At 35.7% G+C, this 22,423-nt stretch overlaps 6 protein-coding genes across 6 annotated transcripts in view; 3 read left to right on the plus strand and 3 right to left on the minus strand.

Moving 5' to 3' along the window:
- Positions 1-337, plus strand: part of LOC104703694 — a 5,808-nt gene extending 5,471 nt beyond the window's left edge. The window contains exons 12-13 of the mRNA XM_010419751.2: positions 58-145; positions 242-337. Of these exons, the coding sequence (XP_010418053.1) occupies positions 58-145; positions 242-325 (172 nt within the window). The 3' untranslated portion in view covers positions 326-337. The remainder of the gene's footprint in view (positions 1-57; positions 146-241) is intronic.
- On the plus strand, positions 3,054-5,967 carry LOC104703695 (protein RTF1 homolog). Its single transcript, XM_010419752.2, has 2 exons — positions 3,054-3,196; positions 3,729-5,967. The coding sequence occupies exon 2, from the start codon at positions 3,773-3,775 to the stop codon at positions 5,708-5,710; it is 1,938 nt and encodes a 645-aa protein (XP_010418054.1). The 5' UTR covers positions 3,054-3,196; positions 3,729-3,772; the 3' UTR covers positions 5,711-5,967.
- LOC104703696 (lactosylceramide 4-alpha-galactosyltransferase-like) lies at positions 6,853-8,498 on the plus strand. Its single transcript, XM_010419753.2, has one exon. The coding sequence runs from the start codon at positions 6,975-6,977 to the stop codon at positions 8,298-8,300; it is 1,326 nt and encodes a 441-aa protein (XP_010418055.1). The 5' UTR covers positions 6,853-6,974; the 3' UTR covers positions 8,301-8,498.
- On the minus strand, positions 8,652-9,792 carry LOC104703697. Its single transcript, XM_010419754.2, has 3 exons — positions 9,562-9,792; positions 9,184-9,386; positions 8,652-9,094 (listed from the first exon to the last, which is right to left on the minus strand). The coding sequence occupies exons 1-3, from the start codon at positions 9,649-9,651 to the stop codon at positions 8,842-8,844; spliced, it is 546 nt and encodes a 181-aa protein (XP_010418056.1). The 5' UTR covers positions 9,652-9,792; the 3' UTR covers positions 8,652-8,841.
- Positions 12,231-16,255, minus strand: LOC104703698 (uncharacterized protein At4g04980-like). The gene is made up of 8 exons (XM_010419755.2): positions 16,184-16,255; positions 15,291-15,623; positions 15,106-15,201; positions 14,897-15,020; positions 13,310-14,814; positions 13,055-13,219; positions 12,822-12,974; positions 12,231-12,741 (listed from the first exon to the last, which is right to left on the minus strand). The coding sequence occupies exons 1-8, from the start codon at positions 16,253-16,255 to the stop codon at positions 12,544-12,546; spliced, it is 2,646 nt and encodes an 881-aa protein (XP_010418057.2). The 3' UTR covers positions 12,231-12,543.
- LOC104703699 lies at positions 18,028-21,642 on the minus strand. Its single transcript, XM_010419756.2, has 8 exons — positions 21,365-21,642; positions 21,078-21,254; positions 20,756-20,942; positions 20,629-20,675; positions 20,360-20,512; positions 20,068-20,252; positions 18,512-19,977; positions 18,028-18,414 (listed from the first exon to the last, which is right to left on the minus strand). The coding sequence occupies exons 1-8, from the start codon at positions 21,421-21,423 to the stop codon at positions 18,283-18,285; spliced, it is 2,406 nt and encodes an 801-aa protein (XP_010418058.1). The 5' UTR covers positions 21,424-21,642; the 3' UTR covers positions 18,028-18,282.

Below are 22,423 nucleotides of genomic sequence, written 5' to 3' on the forward strand. Positions count from 1 at the left end.
TTTTGCCTTTTAAGTAATCTAGTTCTCAGAAAAAGTTGTAACATAATCTCTTATTGTTAGCAGTAGAAGTATACGCAATGCAATCAGAGATTATCTCCCAAAGCGCAGCCTGGCAATTCTGGTACCGGTGTTGGATAGATTTGTGGTACGTGTCTCTAAACCCTTTCTTTATCAGTCTTAGAAATCGATGTGGTATGCAGACTAAAACCTTTTGATACGACCACGTACTTGTTCATGTTAGGCGTTTCATATAACACTGGACATGATTCCTCCGGAAACTCATAAAGCAGTTATGGAAGTTATCGAGTCGTGCAAATTGCCATAGGACGAACAAAAAGAAAAAAAAAACAGGCGATATCTTCGTGTTCCTTTCACTGTACAGCTTGTGCAACACATTGGGTTTGCTCCACACTTATAGTTAGTGATCACACAAATGATAATGTTCCATGTATAATATATAGATAGTACAAATAGAGTATCTTAGAGACTTCTTTAGAGGTTTTAGCTTCTCTGGTTCGGCTTGGATTTGTAATGCATGTCCCATTCTTTTGTACTTTTTTGCCATACAAAGAAAGAAGAAAAAGATATATAAAAATAACATGCTTCATGAGAGTTTTATCTCATCACATTTCTTTGATATTCAAAAATCAAGATTATCAAATATTGGAACCACGAGGCTTCTTTCAATAGAAAAGATATCTAAGTGGAATTGGTATATGCATATAACTCGTAAAACTTAAGAGGTCTTCCGTTTTTAAGAAGCTGATAGAACTGTTGTACATGAAATTTGGAAGCCCAGCCGACCTCACCAGTTCTTGCTTTTCCGACAGAAGGGAAACTAATATGGTACTTGCAATTAGAAACGGGTCTCAAGAAAGAGGAAATACTGAAATATTGTGTGTGTGAGATGTTGAAGAACAACCAAAGAGATTGGCATGTGACTTTTTTTTTATTAGTTTACTTTTTACTTTTTTCATCATCTATTTTTATTAATCAAATTATCAAATCAGTTTCGTCAATAAGTGGTTTGGTGTAATCAAATCATCAAATCAGTTTCGTTAATAAGTGGTTTGGTGTAACTTGTACGAAACTAATTTCATCCTAACTAGATTAAGACCCGCGCTATTGAAATTTATTTTATTTATATTATAATTTTTTTATATAATATAATTTATGTGATTGTTTTAAAAAGTTTTTTTAGATAAAATATTATGCAATAAAATCATATGCTAAATATAATGACTTGAAAAATATATTTATTTTGTGAATTTGGTTTGTAAAAAGCGAGTTACTATATTATGAGTAAATTAATTATTGTTATACTTTTTGTTTTAATATACTTGTTTTTTTTTAAATTCTTTCATATTATAGTGATATATTATTGATATTGCTATAAGTTATAACAAACCAATTTAGAGTGTTTATAATTTCTAATTTTAATATCAAGTTTCAATATTTTAAAAATATTTCAAAATAAATTATTTTTAAAGTTTCTTATATTATATAAAATTATAAAATTCAACAAAAAGTATAAATTGATTTTAAATATTCAAATTTTGACTCGTTACTCAGTAAATTTTTTAATTCAATAGATATTATTTTTAAAGAATAGTATTAATAAAAATTGAATATTTTGTAGATTGAATCATTTATATTTGTTTTTAAAAATTCAACTTATGGTATATCCGAAAATAAAACTATTTTTTAATTATAATAAATAATATGATAATTTATTTGTTTTACAAAATAGACTCATATATGAAATTGAGAGGTGAAGTATAATAATAATTAACAGATTAATATGTTAAGTTAGATATCAAAGGATTTTATTTGATCAATAATTTAATAAAGGAAATTAATATGGTAAGTTAGATGATATCAAATTATTTTTTAGAATATTCTCTTTAATATTTTTGGAAACAATAAATCCAGACTATACAAATAATATAAAACTTAATCTATAACCTATTTGTAACCAACTTATTAAAATTATATAGTCTACAAAACATTGTTGTGTACTTCCGTTTTATTATATAGGGGATATTTAGATCTTTTCCCTCTCTCGTGAAAATATAAGAAAAATACTGTTTTAGAATATATTACATGATTAGTGTAAATTCATGCTAAATAAATTGTGATAATCCATAATTAACAAAAATTTTGAACAATTTTTTTTAAAACTCATATGCTAAAATAATGAGAAATTCTAAAATTCAAATCAGAAATTTTGACTTAATTTTGAAACTTTTGACTTTAATCCTCCTCCATGATCTTTTGATGTTGATTTCAATGTTCACTAATGGGGATTAAGTTAACTAAATATCGTGAAAAAATAATTTGATTAATAAAAATATTTAGAAATATATATATATATATATATATATATATATAATTCAAACTATATGTCATTTTCATTTTCATTTTCAATTATTTATTGATGAGATTAAATTAACTAAAAGTGGTGAAAAAAATGATCAATAACTCCAAAAGTATATATTTATTATTCTAATCCAACCTATTGGAAAAGAACCAATAAAAATATTTAAAAGTTATATTCTTTCATTTAAATTTTCATTTTAAATTAGCTAAAAAAGTCTTTTAAAAAAATAACTTGTTCAATAAATATATATGTAGAAGCTTATACTACCTATAATAGTATATTGTTTTCTCAGTTGGGTTAAATCTTAGATGGCCTCTATACATGGATCTCTTTTACTTGGGTTTGTATGTCTTTTTATATGGACTCTTGAGGATATAATCCCGCGAGTTATGTTCTCTTCCGACTTCTTTGATGATTTTAAGAGCTCTTCTGTTAAATTTAGTGTTGTAATTTGTGTTTTCCCGCATATCGGACTTAAGATTCCGAGGAGATTTTTGTTTTTCGCTGGCTTTAAGATTTCAAAAACGCAATTCACCCGAGTATCTCTGTATTATATAATGAAAATATTTCAGTGAAAATATATATATATATATATATATATATTGTTTCCTTTTCTTTTTTTTTTTTATTGTAAAGCTCTCTCTCTTCTTCTAGATTTCATCTGCTCCTTTGACAATCTGAAAAAAAAAAAAAAAAAAAAAAACTCTTTTTCCCAATTTGTTTTGTTTTTTTAACCCTTCCTTCCCCGTCTGCTTTCGCCGCCCCCGTCGTCGATCTCTGCAACACTTTCCGGCGATTTCCCCGTCTCATCCCAAAGTGAGTCCTCCTTCAACTTTTCCCTCTTCCTTCTTTGATTTCTCTCTTTCCCCCTTTTTTTTCCCCTTTTATTTTCTCCGTCGTCAAGAGTGAATCGTTTAGGCCTTACCGAATCGAATTTGAGATCCATACGAATGATTAATCGTTCTCAGGCTCTGAATTCGATAGATTTGAGCTCAGAAACTCGGAGTAGGTTTCGCAAAATCACGATTTGGCGTTTGACCTTACCGTTAACCTGATTCAAGATCTTTTTGTTCATTACTCCAAATCCTCTCTGATTGCGACATAAGCAAGCAGACCATGAATCCTATCTACAGCTTTATCTATTGAAGTTTTATACAAGGAAGCTAATCCTTTTAATGGCTTCTCTAGGGTTAGAACCTAAAGTAGGGTTTTTTCAATAAAAGAGTTTAAGTTAGTCCATTTAAGGGATGGTTTACTCAACACACTTTCTCACTATCTCCTGGTGTTGCTTGACCAATGTGGTGAGGTCTTTTTGCTACTCTAACTGTCTACTTCTAATAATTTTCAGGTGATTGTGAAATAAACTCTAGCTCGGGAGCCTCTTTAGAAGCTATGGGTGATTTAGAGAACTTGCTTTTGGAAGCTGCTGGGAGAACGAATTCAGCTGGGAGGAGCCGTCATTCTCATCCTCCATCATCCAGGAGACGCGAGGGTTCTTACTCGGATGGCAGTAGTGATTCGAGGGATGATTCTGATGAAGAAGATCGTGGCTTTGCGAGTAGGAAACCTTCTGGGTCTCAAGTACCTCTGAAGAAGAGGTTGGAGGCAGAGAGAGAAGATCGAGCTGCTCGAAATGAAGGTGGTTATGGTGATGGACCATCTGATCACGAAGGTGACAGTAGCGAAGAATCTGATTTTGGGGATGACCTTTACAAGAATGAGGAAGACCGGCAGAAGCTTGCTGGAATGACTGAGTTTCAGAGAGAGATGATTTTGGCTGAACGTGCTGATAAAAAAGGTGATAAAAACTTCACTGAGAAACTTAGATCCAAGAGGGAGAACGAGAAGACCCCTGTTTCAAAAAAGGAGACCCAGCCTCTTCCTGCCTCTCGTGGCGTGCGTTCATCTGCTAGATCTGCAGACAGAGCGGCTGCAAAGGATGATGCCCTGAACGAATTGAGGGCTAAGCGTAAGAAGCAGCAGGACCCTGCAGCTCTCAGGAATCTCAGAGATGCATCAAAAGGTGGTTCAGGTAGTCGAGATTTCTCATCACTGAAGAGGAAACCATTAGCTTCCTCCAACTTGAGTAACTCCAGCCAAAGTGACAGTGATAGTAGGTCGCAGAGTGATGATGAAGGCTCGAATGCAGGAATGGATAGTGACGATGACAGGTCAGATATGCCTACGTTTGAGGATATTAGGGATATTACCATCAGACGGTCTAAGCTTGCCAAATGGCTGATGGAGCCTTTCTTTGAAGAGGTTATCGTTGGCTGCTTTGTTAGGGTTGGGATCGGTAGGTCAAAAAGTGGTCCAATTTACAGACTCTGCATGGTGAGGAATGTAGATGCAACTGATCCAGACAAGACTTACAAGCTAGAGAACAAAAGTACGCATAAGTACCTTAACGTCATTTGGGGAAATGAAACCTCGGCAGCTCGATGGCAGATGGCAATGGTCTCAGATGGCCATCCGCTGGAGGAAGAGTACAGGCAGTGGATTAGAGAGGTCGAGCGAACAAATGGTCGCATGCCCACAAAGCAAGATATAGCGGAGAAGAAAGAGGCGATCCAAAGAATAAACAGTTTCGTTTACTCTGCAGAAACCGTCAAACAGATGTTGCAGGAGAAAAAATCCGCCTCGATCAGGCCAATGAATGTTGCGGCCGAGAAAGATCGGCTTAGAAAAGAGTTGGATATTGCAGAGAGCAAAAATGATGAAGCAGGTGTAGAGAGGATCAAAACGAAAATCAAACAGCTTGACGCATCACGGAATAAGAAAGAGGTAGATAAAAAAGCACTCAAACTTGCCGAGATGAACAAGAAGAACAGAGCCGAGAATTTCAAGAATGCATCCGAGGTAAAATCAATAACAGCTAGTCTCAAAGCCGGTGAAGCTGGATATGATCCTTTCTCAAGGAGATGGACCCGATCATCGAACTACTACAACGGGAAAAACAAGGGGAAAGACGGAGCAGAGAACGAGGCAGCGGTTGCAACAGCTGCTGAGACCAATGGAGCAGATGCAGGAGCAGGTGCTGAAGCGATAGAAGCAGCTTTAGAAGCGGCTGCAGAGGCAGGAAAGCTAATAGACACAAGAGCTCCAATCGGTCAAGGAACAGAACACAATCAGCTTCATAACTTTGAATTGTCTGTATCCCTAACGGCGTTACAGAAGTACGGAGGACCTCAAGGAGTACAGAAAGCGTTCATGGCGAGGAAACAGTTGACTGAAGCAACTGTGGGATGCAGAGTTGCTGAGAATGATGGCAAGAGACATGGCCTTACTTTAACTGTTAGTGATTACAAGAGAAGGAGAGGTCTTCTCTGATTTATGGATTTTTTTTCAAGTCTCAGTGTTTCATTACCTTCTGGAGACTGCTTCTTGGTTCTTCTTGAATTCATATTTTTTTTTCTTTTGTACTCTCTTCTACATGTTTAGATCAATTTTTTTTGTTTCTTCAAATATTTTTGTACTCATCTGTGTGAACTCTTCTGATTAGTGTATGACTGCATAGTCTGCATGGAACTAGAAAATCAACTACTTATAGTTTTGCTTTGTACAATTTTAATAAAATGTAACAAATACTTTAGAATTTTGTAACATTAATTTTAATTTTGTAACATTAATTTTTGTAAGTGATTGATTATGCAATATCCTAATTGACGCTTGTATTGTATAATGGACGTGTATGGATCGTGGACGATAAATACAAAATTTACTCAACACAAATCAAAGAGAAGTGTTGACTTATCAATAATAAATCCAATATCTGTCATTTTAATGCATATATAAAATATACGTCAAGTTTTAAAATACATTTCAACCACCAAACTTATTATTTGCATATGGTCAGTCAATAATTAGTGTTTCAATTGCTTAAGAAACCGATTAAAGTCGTGGTTATGCTTGGAAACTATCTTTTGCATATGTCATAACTCATAAGAAACAATCAGACATTTTTCTAAAAAAGTAGTCACCTTATAATATGGTTCGTTAGTAAAAACTTAAAAGTGAAAAATAATAAGCCAATAACTAGTTATAGAAACGAATTGAATAAAATTTGATGATATTTGGCCCTAAAGTCTTGGAGTCAGATTAATAATAGCAATGCTTATGTAAATCTATTTATTTTTTGTAGGTAGGATTAACACATATATTTGGGATTGGTCCTAATTTACAATTTTACTTGTACGAAAGTATTAAATGGTTAGCTAGCTTAGTTACCTTATTATATTATCTAAAAAACATAACACAAAACTTCTATTTTATTTCAAGAACTTTGATCATCAATCAAAACTAAAACTCTAACCACACTCTTTAAATGATAGTTTAGTAAGTCTTTGCACTTATTATATATTATTTTGTATTGGTGATCTTTCTCTGTCGCCATTTTAAAATAAATAATTACATTCATAAATTCAAAATATTGATACATGTATGTATCTGTATGCCAAAAACAATATAAATTTATTAAATTTTCTTACTAAACAAACAAGTATCATCACATTAATTCACACACCCTCTTGCCTAAAAAAAAATCTCTTACAGAACAAGTCTGGCTTTTGCAAACATTGTCTGAAGAAATCAAAAGATGGAACAGAGCAAAAGAACAGAACAAGTTGTGTTATCGCAGAGATTAAAAAGATTGATCGTCTCCTTTGTTTGTTGTCTTCCCATGTCTCTTCTCGGTCTCCTTCTCATGCTTCTCTTACTCTACAACAGCTTCTCCGTCTTCTCTTTTCATCTTGATACAATCCCACCTGTTAAATCCACTCTATCACCAACTCAACACCAGATTCTTCATCATCATGCCTCAACATCATTATCTGAGTCAGACTCTTCATTGTTGCTTGTGGTGAAAGAAACCTCTTTAGGGCTCGTACAGAGGCAGAATGATTCGTCGACGAGGTTGGAGAGAAGGAAGAGGAGATTCAAGAGAAGAATCGATTCAACTTCTGCGATAATACAGCATTTACAAGTCAAACTAAGACAGAGATTCAAGACGAGGGTCAAGTCTTTCTTGTCCAAATCTTCTTGCGAGTCACTCTTCTTCATGACCTGGATCTCCTCCATCGAGTCTTTCGGTGATCGAGAGCGATTCACCATAGAGAGCCTCTTCAAGTTTCATCCAAACAGCTGTTTGATCTTGGTCTCAAACTCATTTGACTGTGACAGAGGAACCCTAATCTTGAAACCCTTTATAGATAAAGGGCTTAAAGTGCTTCCAGTTAAACCTGACTTCGCTTACATCTTTAAAGACACATCAGCAGAGAAATGGTTTGAACGATTGAAGAAAGGAACATTGAGTCCAGGAGGGATTCCATTAGAGCAAAACCTCTCCAACCTGCTGAGATTAGTCTTGCTCTACAGATACGGCGGAATCTACTTAGACACAGACGTTATAATCCTCAAACCTCTCACCGATCTCCACAACGTAATCGGAGCACAAGCAGTTGATGCAGTCACAAGAAAATGGAGCAGACTGAACAACGCGGTACTCATCTTCGACAAAAACCATCCTTTGCTTAAGAGATTCATCGACGAGTTCTCGAGAACCTTCAACGGTAACAAATGGGGTCACAATGGTCCATACTTAGTCTCGAGAGTCATTGCAAGAATCAACAACTCCCCATCTTCAGATTTGGGATTCTCTGTTCTTCCACCATCTGCTTTTTATCCGGTTGATTGGAACAGAATCAAAGGATTCTACAGAGCGCCCACGAATGAGACCGAGGCTAATTGGTTGTGGAAGAGGCTTGCGCATCTACGTAAAAATACCTTTGCTGTTCATCTTTGGAACAGAGAGAGTAAGAAACTTAGGATTGAAAAAGGAAGTATCATTCATCAACTCATGTCTCATTCTTGCATCTTTTGTAACTCTTCTTCTTTACATTTTAAGTTAAAACATGTAAAGTAAAATTTTCACAAAAAGAGAGGGAGAGAGATAAAAGGACATGCAGATTTGCTGATCTATCTGCCACTCTTAGGAGACGTACAAATAGGCCATGTATATTTTGTAAGTTGTACATCTAAAGTCTGATTTTTTTTGTTATTTACTAGACACGCTCCAAAGCCATTGTAGCATACATATTTACATTCTTTATTATGTGTTCAGTTTTGCATATCATGCCAATGAAAAGTTAGGTTTTTTTAGTTTTTTTTTTGTCACAACGACCAATTGTAAAAGCGTAATTGACCAGGCTAATTTGCAGGCAATAGAATTGAGTCCTTCTGATTTGTGACCAGAGGCTAACAAGTAAAGACTAAAGAGACATAAATCACATCAGCTTAGAACTTGAATCTATTTCTCATATACAAAACAAGAACACATTGATTCAGGCAATAACATCACAACAACAATGGCTTAATTCTAATATCATAACAAAACAATGGTCTAAGATGATAACAACAATGATCATAACTAAAAACTATTCTAAATCTGAAGCAGGTGGTAAGTTCTATATGCTACTCATTCGGATACCAGGATCTCTACTAGGCTGAAAGTCTTTGGCCCTCGAAAGGGTCACATAGTAAAGCTCGGAGACAATCCCCGTGAGCACTATGAATGCTGCTCCAGCCCCAAACACGCCTTTCCTAAGTGATCGACAAGAAGGAGAAGAAGTGTTCCCAAAGTAGACACGGTACTTTGTATGGTAAGCGTTTCTTACAGAGCCAGCAAGTAAACACACTTCTGCTATGAAGAAGAAAACCCTGCAACAACCATATCATCCCAATCCGTGACATTCATATTATGACAACAACACAAGAAAGATTCAGCAGGGAAGAGAAAAGCATATTACCAGGTGGTGATGAAGAGAAACACTGCCCAAGATCTAGACCTACTTGGTGTCAAGGCTCTTCCACAGCATAAACATCTGCTGGCCACCATGATTAAGAGCTGACTCGCCAATAAGATCAAGAAAGAACCAACTCCGAGACCTGTTGCTATATCCTTGTCATACACACAGTAGCTTAAATCTCTTGACTCTCTAGAAACTTGCCACTGCAGCAAAAACAAAAATCAGGACAAAATCAAGAAATGGTTTCGATTGATTTCATCTCTAATCTCGTCAAATCCTTCCCAAAGTTTTCAGCTTTCTACGAAACTAATTGAATTTTACAAAACCCAAAAGCAAATCAATGTTCGAAGAAGTAGAGAGAGAGAGAGAGAAACTGACGGTGGTTCTACGCTGCTCTGCAGCAACAGCAAGACCAAAAGATATGAGATCAAACACGAACACCAGAAGCAGTAGCAAAACGGAAGCCATTGATACCAGCTTAAGTCAAATCAACAACTCTAACAAAACCCTAAACTCAAAATCTCTTCTTTCTTCTTCCTCCAGTCCAGACTCTTTCTGGATACTAACGCCTAGGCGAAGAAGTCAGAAACACACTCTGCTAAGGAAAGAGGAAACTTGTGAACGTAGGGGACACGTGTTATTTATTTTGTTTTATTTTGTTTATTTTGAACAAATATTTTTATTTATTTTTGTGGACCAAGTTTTTATGCTTTAAATAAGATGGAATTTTCAAAAATGATATTTGTCTTTAAAAAATTCCCCTTAAATTTTTTAACATAAGAGTATAAGTGTGTAATTTTGTAAAGGCAAATATGAAAACTATCTTTTTATGTGTGAAAAATATTATAAATATCCTATAAATATTTTTAAATATTTTATAAAAAGTTTTCAAAAACTTTAAAATACTTTTTAGAACCGCATAAAAACATTTTAAAATCTCATAAAATTTTACAAAAACTTGATCGAGTCTCCTAATAACAATTATCATCAAAAAATACTTATAAAATATTATAATATGATTAATAGCCATTATACTTTTTAATTAATATAATTTCTTTCGTATGAGTTACTAATTTTTTCTTTTGAAAACTAAAAATTTAATATAATAAGATAGGAGGGGTCCACCATTTATCCCATACTTTTAACTGAATTCTTCAAATAAACAAATATTCATTAAATATTTAATACTTCAAATATATATAGATATTTACGTGACTTAAATAAACAAATATTTTGGATAGGTCTTACAATTAGTTAAATTAATCCTTTGACCAAAACAAAATCTTAAGATTAATCCCTTTTTTTTTTCTTTAGATATTTCCTAATCATATATACTCGGAGATGTATTATATTGTGTGTATAGAAGTCATTAGTTACGATCTTTAACATTACCAAGCTCTCTCATAATTTTCGTGCACTCCAAAACATATATCCTCATTTTTCTTCGAATGATCATACAATGGAACACGACAAAGAACTGCACACTAAAAAAGCTAAGGACTGTTGTAGTCCCAAGCTCTGCTGTTCTATTGTGTATGTAGCCTTGATCTCCGGTGGACTTGCTGGTCTTATAGTTTATCTAAAAAACACCCCCTCAGTCCCGGATATCTGGACCCACAGCCGCCGGTGCGACCGGAAATAGAATTAGCTCTATGGATTTCACGGTGCTCAATATTACACAGACACGTCTTAGTGCAAAGTGGGACTTGTTGATAAGGGTCCCTTACAATCTTCCTGATAGATATATATGTCTTAATGGAGATGTTCAAGCTTCCTTGTTTTACAAGAATTTTACTATTGCTACTTCATCCCGACAAAAGTAAGCAAAATACCCTTTTTTTTCTTTTTTCTTTATTCATGTTTTAGAACTAACTGAATCCTCCGTAAAATCAGATACAGCGGTCTCCAATATCAATCGGCTCAGATTCTTAGGGTTTCAGCGGTCGTTTCTGATAAAGATATTAGTGGATTGATTGGGAAAGACTTAACGGAAGATGTCAAAGAGAAGAAGGAAGTGCGTTTCGGGTCGCGGGTTTTTCTTACGGATTGCAGAAAAAATAGGGCAGAATTTATGGGCTTTAGGTGCCATGAAGAAGCCACTTTGCGGTTCCAACCTGAATCCGAGATGAAGGCGACTATGTTTGGGAAACACTCAGCATGCTTCAATTTTTAAGCAATGTTTTAGTTTGTTCTTGTTTCTTTAATTCACCAATCATTTTTTTTTTTTTTGTTACAACTTTACTAATGAAGGTTTTCTTTACGGAATAACAATGCCACTATTAATCAAACAACAACAGGGAGATCTAATTCTTAAAAAAAAAAACAGAAGATGATGGAAGAGATAGAAAAGATTAGTATTGATTATTTTTTGAGAATAATTCATGATCATATATAAATAGATCATCAATCAACACTCAACAGGGTCTGTTGCACATACAACGACGACGGAAACCACGGCAGTCACCATATGATGATTACTCGCAAAATATGTCATGTTGACATGAGTTTTTATGTACATGTATCATGATGATATGAATTGTGAACCTGTAGCAATGAGCATAAGCAAAAGGAGAACGGCTGTGATCAAACGAGGAGAGACCTTCATTATTTAAGAGACAAAGAGTGATAGATTGAGATAAATGTTCCGCAGACCTAATAGGCAACAAGATGGAAACTTTTATATATGGGACTAAAGATGGATAAGATAGGGCTATATATGTATTTTGAATACATTATATAATAATTCATCATCTTGGACGCCTTGTTATAAGATAGAGAGTGGTTGTTTAACCACGATATTGCCGTTTCTTAGGATCATGCTTTTATCACGTTTCTTTGGTTTGGTTGTGAACAGAAATATAAAATTGGGTAATTAAATGAAACAAAATTTGACCTGTCCACAAGTTAACTAAGTAAAGATGTAAAACTTATATACATATAATTTGTGAAATAGCTAATGATGTTATGTCTAGTCGGGAAAAAACAGAGTTAAGCCTTCTAGTGCCGTCATCTAAATAGATTGAGACATTTAGTTTACAAAAAAAAAGTTAAGAAAGAAAATGTTTATAACAGCAAAAAAACAATATTACATAACACAAAGGTTTATGGAGAGCCTTTCTATCAAAAGACTCTGCATCTCCAAGCTCCCATGAAACTTCTATATCCTATTTTTTTTTCAGGGGGCTTCGGAATTACAAACTCAAAAGTCAAAACAACAGTTAAAGTTTTATACATATACATAAAATCTTTTATCATTTGGTATCGAATATATTGGATATATTTTAAGTTTTTTAAAAATGGCAAAAAGGAGTATAGTAGTTAGTATAACTTGTGAAGATGATGATATGAACGATGGAACCATCATGGGTTCTCAGGATCAGTTTGGATCTCATGAGCCAACTCTCTGGTTAAGGAATCAGCGCGATCGTCGTGTCCTCCGGCAAATGTATAGACTTTGAATGCAAACTGAAATGCCCTCCAAAGCATTTTAGCACTACCTACTGCCTTCTTCAAGCTCGGTTTCGCATCAGGCGACACAAGCTTTTCTTCTCTCTTTTCCTGTAAATTTGATTAAGACTACAGTAAGAAAAAAGGCTAGAAATGGAGAAAATGTTTTAACATTGCTAGCTTTTAGTTACCTTCAATGCAAGTTCCATACAACTTGATGAGATATCAACCATTGTCTCCTTGATCTGAATAAGTATATTAAAGTCAAAGTGGATGTTGTGGCTCTGAAACTTCTTGGCTTCTTCATCTTTGGTTCGATCAAGAGTGTCAATGTCTCCTTTGATCTATTTAATTAATCAATAAATCATTTTTGGATCTTTATGTTACATAGTGATATTGAAATGGTTTAAAATTAGGTACGTACCTTTGTGAAGTAACGTTCGACTTTATCTAGAAGCTGATTCAAAGGAGCTTCTATCTTCCAGTTCTGTAGCTCGGTGATCATACCATGAAGCTTCTTGTACAATGCAGCTGCCATTCTCATTGCCTCAAGTTTCTTCTGAGGAAACCCTTCACATCGGGCAAGAACCTACAATTTTAAAAATATTTTTACTAATCAAGAATCACAAAAACAGAGGATACATAAGTGAAGATAATAAGATGTTTGAATGTTGCTGACCTGTGACTCATCAGTTAGGTTTTCAAGAACTGATTCTACGCGGGCGTGGAAGCTAAGAAGGTCAGTCATGTCTTTAGTCTGAAACTTAGTGATCTCAATCTTCAGCTCATTGATTGACTTCATGTACTTTGCAATATCGTCTTGTATTTGCAGGAAATATGCAGATTTCTTTGTGATCTCAGCAAGTGCATCAGCCATTCCTTGTTTCCCACCAGCTGGAGCGCTTCCAGTTCCAGCTTTTCTTCCGCCTCCGCCACCGGTTTTTGCTGCAGGATCACGCCCTTCTACTTTCCCTTTAAGGATTCTGTAAAGGTTACCTAATTGGGTTGACCTTTTCAGTTTTGTAGCTGCTTTCTTGGGACGCAAGCTTCTTGCTGCTCCTGGAGGGGGCGGTGGACCTGCTGCTCCTGGTGGGGGTGGAGGACCGGCTGCTCCGTTCGCCATACCCATTCGAGGTGGTGACGGAGGCGGCCCTGCTGCTCCAGTTGACTTAGCCATAGGAGGTGGTGGCGGTGGGGGTCCTGCTCCATTAGCTAGAGGCATAGGAGGTGGAGGAGGCGGTGGTCCACATCTTCCATTGTTTGTCATAGGCATTGGTGGTGGCGGTGGTGCTCTGTTCTGCATTGGCGGAGGAGGAGGCGGTGTTGGTGCCGCTGCAGTTCCTGGAGGCGGAGGGGGCTGTGGTGGGGCTACTGTAGTTCTTGGAGGTTGAGGCGGTGGAGGGGGAGGTGGTGGAGCAGCGCCTTTTAAAGGCATAACTGCTGGTGGCGGAGGAGGTGGCGTTGGTATTGCCGTGTCAGAAATACGTGGTGGTGACGGAGGAGGAGGGGGAGGAGGTGGTGGCTGTGAAGGTAAAGATGCAGTTTTAATAATAGATAGTGGAGGAAGAGGCGATGGTGGCAAAGGTTCCGGAGCAACTACAGATCTTTCTGTCTGATTAAGTTTGGCTTCAGATGTTGAATCCAGTGAAGCTATCTTCATGATAATATCTTTATCTTTATCAAGAACAACAGATTCTTCTGTCTCCATCTTCACATCAATGCTCTCTATATCATCCATTTTTGGCTTGAACTCTTCAACAACACTAATCTCAGCTTCTACATTGCTTTGGTTTGGTTCCTGAGCTTCTTTCTGTGACAAAATGTGTATAGCAAGTCGCTTAACATCGATAGGACTAAGCTTCTCAAGTGCTTGAACTCTCATATTCCACAAAAGATGTGACGCAGAGTTTGCAAAGTCCCCAACTCTTCCCGGTGAACCCATCATTGGTTCTGGTAGAACTGATCTTGGCGTAATTGGTGACCCGCAAAACGAGTTTCTACTATCGAATGATGATTTGCTATCGGAGAATGAATCAGATGGCGATAAAACTCGACTGCTCGAGGATTTAGCTGTCCGTGGACTAGTGGCTTCTTTCTTCTCTTCTTCTTCATCAATCTCCATCATATCAAACCTCTCTTTAGACATCTTAATCAATCCATCTAATGCAGCTAACACCTTTTCCACTGCAAAGAAAACAAAACATTTTAAAGAGTTTTCCAATTCAAAACATTTTTAAATATTTTAAAAAATGGTTTTTCTTGTTACCTAGTCGATCAGACTGGTTCTTTCCGACGCTGCTACTCCAATACTTAGATTTAGCTATCCACTCGGGGTTATCAATCCAGGAATCTCCAATGGATTTCAAAGCATTAAAGAAATGGTCAAGAACCTGTGGGAGACATTTGATCAGTTTTCAAGGAAAGTGAAACAGCAGGACAGAGGAAAACATATATTTTGGATCATGGTTTGAATACCTTATCGACATTTGCACGTCTAATTTCCGAGATATGTGAGCTGTGGATGATCTCAGGACAAAGTTTCTGGAGATCTTTCATTGTATGCATCACCATCTACACAGCATAACAAGCAAGTGAGTCATAATATATATATAAAGCATCTTGATGCAATTAATAAGGAGAAGACTTTGTGGTTTACGTACATCGGTTATGGAAGGTGAACCGTCAAGAGAAGAAAGATCAATGATGTCTCTAAAGGTAAAGATCTTCCTGCGAAGCTCCACCATAAGAATGAAATTACCAGTCCATTTAGGTGAGCTGCTTGCCTTGGGGCTCTTAGCTTCTTTGTTGGAAACATTCTTGAGCATGCCTATAGGCGAAGAAACACGTCTTGATGATGTGCTCCCCGATAATATTGACTTAGATGATCTAATCGATATGGGTGAAGAAGAGGAAGGTTTAGGTGAAGAAGAAGAAGTTTTAACATCCTGCTTGCTATTCTTGCTAACTTTAGGCGATGCTTGCCCTTTTACAGGCTGCAACAAAAAAAAATAAAGAAATAAATTTAGAATCAAATTTTGCACTTTGGAAACGTTATAATGAAAATTTTGTTAGTTCTTTTATGTTTAATATAAGAGTATTAGAGTTAACTCAAGTTTCAAGAACCATCATAACAAACAAGAAACCATAAGATGCAGCTTTTCATGATGGTATATATGAGCAAGAAAGATCTACCATGAACGATTATAAAAGACTACATGAGAATTTGGTATGTGTTTTTGGAACTAGTTCATATAACCATAACTCCTAGAGACAAGAAAGTTATTAAGAGTTTTGTATGAATCATATGAATAATTTCCAAATATATCAAATGATTTTTGTGGATATATATACATGTGAATAATCAAAATCAATCAAGACAATTATAGCATATAATCAAGGATATATGTGAATAATTTCCGAATATATCAAATGATTTTTGTGGATATATATACATGTGAATAATCAAAATCAATCAAGAAAATTATAGCATATAATCAAGGATATATGTGAATTATCTATGTAATCAATCAAGAATTAAGAACAAGTGTTTTACCTGCAACTTGGTTGATGATTTACGACCGAACAACATTGTCGTTTGGATACCAAAACAACCTCCGGCTGTCATGAGTTGCCGGCGACTCCGGCTTTATAATGTCAATAAAATATAATACTATTTTTTTTTTTGGGTGTTTCTGTTGAAAAATTCAAAATAAAAAAATGAATATTTACAGACGTGTTCAAAGCCTTACAGCAGAAGATATTGATAAAGAATAAACATCACAATCATAAAAATTTCAGAATCGTGCAGAGCAAATCTATTTAGTTAGGGCTTGAGGCCAATTTTGTGCTGATGAGACTTATGGAACTTTCTCAAGAGAGAGAGAGAGCCAAAGGAAAACAAATGTTGAATCTCTCTTTTTTATGGGCAAATCTTTGTAACCCCTTTCCTAAAATCTATATCTCCTTTTTAGTTAATTACCTGTGTGAGTACTAATTATCTCATCTTGGTTTATTGTTACACCCATTCTGTTTTACTTGAAGGATTAAACCTTTTTCTATTTTGATTAATTGGTAACAGAAAAATAAAACATTTTATCTTGTTCAATGATAAACACAGACAAAAAAACAAACCAGGCTTTAGTTTTAGAACCTACACAAATCTGCGGGTACTATATACTACACAATGCCTAAAAAAAGATTATAGTGAAACAAACTTGAATGCAAAATAAATTTTAACCAGGGAATATTAATTTGTTTTACATGTAAGACATCAAACAACATAATCACATAACTCTTTCGAAGATTTTGTAGCTGTAGTGACGGTGAAGTTCTTGTTTACAAACTAAAATAAAACCCACTATCTCTAAGCAAATAATTTTTCTTCAAAACAGTCTTACACACATATATATTTCAAGTTCATTGTTTCAAGATAGAAATTACAAAGTTTCTTAACAAGACAAACTCAAAAGGAATATAGATTAATAAAATTATAGTAATGTTGTCATTGTAACACTATCCATATTTAAATCTTGTAGAATGTTTGTTTCCACCAAAAAAGACTTTTAACTTTCAAGTAATGAAAGTATAGTTCCTACTGATTATAAAATGACGCAATTGTTCAACTACGGTTTTGCAATTTTTAATTATAAAAATCTGTATATTTTAATACTTTTACTTTTGTTCAACCCTCTGTTGTATACCATTTTTTTGTTTGTAAAATGTGCTAAGACATAGTCTATGTTATTTTTGTTGGTTGCATCTTTATAACATGTGGTTTGCGTAAAAGCAAATCATATGTCAACTTTATAAGTTAACAATTTTTTAATATGATTTTACATGGAAAAATATTATAAGCTGTTTCGCTTAGTACTAGTCAAAGTTTACAAATACAACCGGAATTATATTCATGCATCCAACTTATATACAAATAATTCATGCATCAAACATTAGCTTTATCAACTAATAAACGCGTTGTTGACTTGTGGGTTATCTTTACAACCCGATTTTATTGTGCACTAATAAATTGAGTACATTTTATCTTTTATCATAGGCCCAACAAAAAACCCATTAATCTGTCCATCAGAATTATGCTTCCACAGAATTATTTTAATGCTTTTTCTGAATTATCACGCATCCATCTCACACTAATCTGTAAGATACATCTATATTGACTAGTCATTATGTGTTAATATGATCATTTCAAACATTAAGCCATTAATAATAATGAACCACTCTATTGATTTGGTGGATTGCATTTGGACTATGAGATAAAGACACAAAACAATCACAAAAATGCTCAAAATACTATAGGTTATTACTTATTAGGTTTTGTCAATGTGCAATAAGAGATTGACATGCATGCAGTACAACCTTTTTGAAATATTCGAATGTGCAATAAGAGACTAAGTACACTTATCTTTTGTTTATATAATCAAAAAAATTACAAATTCATAAATCACTTTTTTTTACCCAAACAAATTACAAATCACTATTCAGAAAACAGTTTGAGAAAATAATAAACAAAATAATCGTATCACCACCACCTGACTTATTTATGAATGTATCAAAAGAATTTTTGAAGTGACCAAAACAATGCGTTCTGTTTCCAATGGTTTTAACTTATAACTGAATTAACCGTTTTTCTTCACTCACTTATGTTGCCCTTTCACGAGGCGAAGGAGCTCGGATCGAACCTTTTCGAGATGCAGTCATGGCTGATCTCTCAGCGATTCTTTTCTGCCTTTCCATAACAAGATTCTCTATTCTCATCCGCATCTCCTCTTCCTACAATCCCAAAGATTAACCGCCGGCAAAAACCTAGGTAAGAATTAACATAATTCGATCGGAAGAAAGAAAATGCAATGTTAGAATCTTTTCTTACCTTTTCAAACTTGTTCTTTTGAGCCATTGTTCTGCTAACTAATGTCGGTTTCTTTGCAGTCTTGGACATGGTTTCAGCTCTGGTTCTACTAGGAGTTCTAGACTTACGAGCATCTGGGTTCTTCACAGTGGTTTTCTTCTCAGCGCTTGAGACGATCTTATCTTCTTTCTCCTGAGCTGTTCCGTTACTGGATAGCCTTGCATTCGCTTCAGCAGAGAAGTCGATCGAGTAATCATTAGCCAACGAGTCTCCTGAATTGCGTTCAGGAATCATACATAGATCATTTGGTTCCCATGAATCACGCTTTTCATTCGTATGACCGTTGTCAATGTCGGAGGCTAAAGCAATATCTGCAGCCATGTCTGGTCTCCACCGAGAGTCATAAAGATCATCAGTAGCTAGCGATGATGAATGGACCATGAAAGAATCATCAACGAATTCTTGTTTCTTGCTTTTCTCAGAAACTTGAGATGTCAAAATGCTGTCATCAAATGACATTCTCCCGTGGTTGCTTTCTGGTTTCCTATTGGAAGAAGTAAACCAATCCTCTCCACTCCCTGACTTCTTCACCAACGATTCACCCCTAGCATTATACATGTCTTTGCTTTCATCCCCAAACATGTCTGATCTCTTTAACATTAACATACATTCTTCAGTCGAGTCCCTCGTTCTTGGAAGCCTACGCGCACTATCCTCACTTTCAAAATGATCAAAGTTCCCTCCTCCTCCATTTTCTATATATTTCTGAGTTGTGATGATGGAATCACCAGAGGCAGTGTTCTTTGTTTGCAAGCCATTAGAATTCGCACCCACACTAGCGCCTCTATGGGTGGAATGCTCCTCACTGACGACATCCATCGAATGTACATCTGAGCCATCGTCGTGCCTCATCAGGATATTCTGGAAAGAATCCCAATTCTCATTGCTTCGTTTTTCTTCACCAGAGACTTCTCCATCATGAGCTATTTTTTCCTTGAGCAATCCAACAGCAGCATCTACAGTCTCTTTGATGGAACCATTGTCCGTAAACTCATTTCCCTCCATTTCTCCGTTTCGTCCCTCGGGGGTTATGTAGTTAATATTACGGATGATAACAGTTTTAGATGACTTCTTCCGGTTTTTCTTTGATCTACGAGAGTTTTTACTCGTACGAGAGTGTCTTTTACCTTGATCTTCCAAAGATGAAGCAGAATCATCGCTGGCCGAGTCAGATTCACTAGATTCACTTGATTCACTAGACCCATCTTCATCAGAATCCCCTTTCCCTTTTTTCTTGGAAGTTTTACCCCTTGAAGGCCATGGCATGTTTCCTTGGTGTTGATTTGGCATAGGTTGCATAGGAGGGTATGGATAGCCTTGGTATGGAGGAGGGTAGAAGTACTGAGGCATATGGTTCGGCCATCCCATTGGTGCTTGAAAGTTTGGAACACCGGAAGGATGTTGCTCTAAACTAACTGACTTGTCATCTACAAATCAGCACTTATTCATATTAGTTAAAAAAATCTTTTCGCCATCTAATAATGAAAGAATTAGATCAACTACGACAAGGTACCTACCTTTATTTTCAGAGTCTGTCCCATTAAGTGATAGCGCAGAACCTTCATTGGTGAGTATGATCCCTGAGGAACCCAACAGTGACATGTCCACTGGAGCACACGCTTTCACAGCTGCTAATTCCGCCATCCAAAGGCCATCTCCGTGCTTCTTCTTCCATAGTTCCTTGTATTTTACACATGCTTCCCTGCGTAATGATGAAAAGTACAAAAATATTTCAAACTGATCTCACAGCAAATCAAATGGAAGGAAGTTAAGAAACCAATGACATTGGTTGAAGTAGTATTTACATACCTTAACCTTGACGCTCCAAAAGCATCAGCAAATAGAATAAGATCATCGATACTATCAATTTCATAACCAGCAACAACGCCTCGTGCATAAGCCATCGCTTGCTCTCTCCGAAGCAATGTCCTCCGGGTTTCAAGAAGACGTTGAAGCTGAATCCTGGTAAATGACACAAACAAAAAAAACACAGATTAGTCAACAAAAACTTATCCAATGGGTGGCAGAATGCGTCAAAAAGAAATTGTATTAAGTTCCATAGTTATTAGAAACGTTACTTTGAGGTTTCCTCTCCTGCAACCTCATTGCCATTCTCAGATCCCTTCTGTAGTGATAAAAATAAACACTCAATTTACCAAACAAAAACCAGTAACTGAATAACAAACTGAGAAACCTCAAGTTTACCTTGGATGACTCGTTCGACTTCCTTATGGGATTAGCTTTACCATCTTGTGTTTGTAACTGCTCAGCATCAGCAGCAGCAGCATTGGCGATTTCATTAGCTTGAATAGAATGTTCAATCTGCAAGATCTCTTTCTCCAGAGTCGCAAATCTCTCGATAATCGCAGGCGTGTTTACAAATCTCACAAACCTATACAAAATCACTAATCTCTAATCACTAATCTCTCAAAATTGACATAATTCGAATCTGAATACGGAAANAAAAAAAAAAAAAAAAAAAAAAAAAATCGAAGAATCGGGGGATATCAGGGGAATTGAAAATTACCGATCAAAAGTGGATTTGGTGAACCAAGGAGAGTGAGAAGAAGGAGGATGAAGAGAGATGGAGTAACCGCCTTTAGAGATCTGATCTCTAGCGAATTTGAGATGAGAGACGAAAGGTTCGAAGATTCCAGAAGCTAGCTTCTCCTTCTTACTCCCACAGAAGAGCACCAGATCGAATCTTCCAAAAACCAAAAATCCAAACACAATTCAACTAAGGAAGATCAATTAAGCAAAGCAAATCGAATGAGAGAAAGTGAGAGAGAGAGAGAGAGAGAGAGAGAGAGAGACCTGGTGCGAGTAGGAGTGAGTTGAAACAAAGCCGAATCGAGTATAGCCCGAGAATCCATGGCGGTGGTGGCTGGCTACGGAGAGAGAGAAAGAGAGAGAACAACAATGAAGAAGCCTTCTTCTTCTTCTTCGTCTCCTTCCTTCGTCGAAGAAGATAAAAGGGGAGAGACATGTTGACTTGAGAGAGAGAGAGAGTGAGTTTATAATACTTTGGATTTGGGGGATTCGAAGCTTTCGGTGACAGCAAAGGATGAGTTAAGAGTTTAGGAGAGAGGGGCACATGGTTCCTTTGTCATCTCATTAGTGGAGGAAGAGAGTAGTGACTGACCAATTACATTAATTTTTGTGGTCCCTTTTCAATTATGTTGTTTATGCTCCTCCTCGATCGTCTTCCTCTAATTTTTTTTTTTTCCTAATTAATCCATCTTCTTATAAATTACTAATTGTTAAATGATTTTATCTTTGTTTCATTTTCCTTGTCGGCTAGAGATAATATATATATTCATAGACACCCAGAAAAAGAAAAAAAAAAAGAGAGTCAACATGTATAAAAAGCATGCATTTGCAGCTGTTAAGCAAACATAGTAAAGGCCAAGTGGTGTTTATTTAGAGCCCACCTCAACGGTTAGGAATTTTAACTCTTCCTTACTGGAGTTAAAGTAGGTCCGATTTTACAAAAAGAAACTAAAGAATGATTTTGATAAAAGCTCAAAATAGACCTAATTTAGTGATCGCCTTATTTGATCTTTTGACTATAGTTAGTGAAATCAATATCACTCTTGTAGATGTATAATGTTAACACGGTACTTGTCTGTAACAAGGGTACTTTTTGGCGAGACATTAATTCATAATGATTCATACACGAGTTTGGTTGGATGCCCTACACAAAATGTTCACTTTTTAGTTGAATAATTTCTTCTTTTGAATTAGTTTTCAAGCATTGTGCACTAATTTATATACAAGAGCATCCAAATTCCAAAGAGACCAGATTTTTTTTTTNTTTTTTTTTTTTTTTTTTTTTTTTTTTCTTTTGCTATGAAACAAACATTTCATAAAGAA

The sequence above is a fragment of the Camelina sativa genome, chromosome 7 (assembly GCF_000633955.1).
Source record: "Camelina sativa cultivar DH55 chromosome 7, Cs, whole genome shotgun sequence".
Taxonomy (NCBI): Eukaryota; Viridiplantae; Streptophyta; class Magnoliopsida; order Brassicales; family Brassicaceae; genus Camelina; species Camelina sativa.

Coding starts and splice junctions, on each gene's coding strand:
- LOC104703698 (XM_010419755.2), bottom strand. CDS start 16,255: ATGACAGCCGGAGGTTGTTTTGGTATCCAAACGACAATGTTGTTCGGT. Junction 15,624..16,183: donor AATCATCAACCAAGTTGCAG/GTAAAACACTTG, acceptor TTTTTGTTGCAG/CCTGTAAAAGGGCAAGCATC. Junction 14,815..14,896: donor GAACCAGTCTGATCGACTAG/GTAACAAGAAAA, acceptor TTTTCTTTGCAG/TGGAAAAGGTGTTAGCTGCA.
- LOC104703697 (XM_010419754.2), bottom strand. CDS start 9,651: ATGGCTTCCGTTTTGCTACTGCTTCTGGTGTTCGTGTTTGATCTCATA. Junction 9,387..9,561: donor CAGAGCAGCGTAGAACCACC/GTCAGTTTCTCT, acceptor TTTTTGCTGCAG/TGGCAAGTTTCTAGAGAGTC. Junction 9,095..9,183: donor TTTCTCTTCATCACCACCTG/GTAATATGCTTT, acceptor TGGTTGTTGCAG/GGTTTTCTTCTTCATAGCAG.
- LOC104703695 (XM_010419752.2), top strand. CDS start 3,773: ATGGGTGATTTAGAGAACTTGCTTTTGGAAGCTGCTGGGAGAACGAAT.
- LOC104703696 (XM_010419753.2), top strand. CDS start 6,975: ATGGAACAGAGCAAAAGAACAGAACAAGTTGTGTTATCGCAGAGATTA.
- LOC104703699 (XM_010419756.2), bottom strand. CDS start 21,423: ATGGATTCTCGGGCTATACTCGATTCGGCTTTGTTTCAACTCACTCCT. Junction 20,253..20,359: donor TTTGGAGCGTCAAGGTTAAG/GTATGTAAATAC, acceptor ATCATTACGCAG/GGAAGCATGTGTAAAATACA. Junction 18,415..18,511: donor AAAAGAACAAGTTTGAAAAG/GTAAGAAAAGAT, acceptor TTGGGATTGTAG/GAAGAGGAGATGCGGATGAG.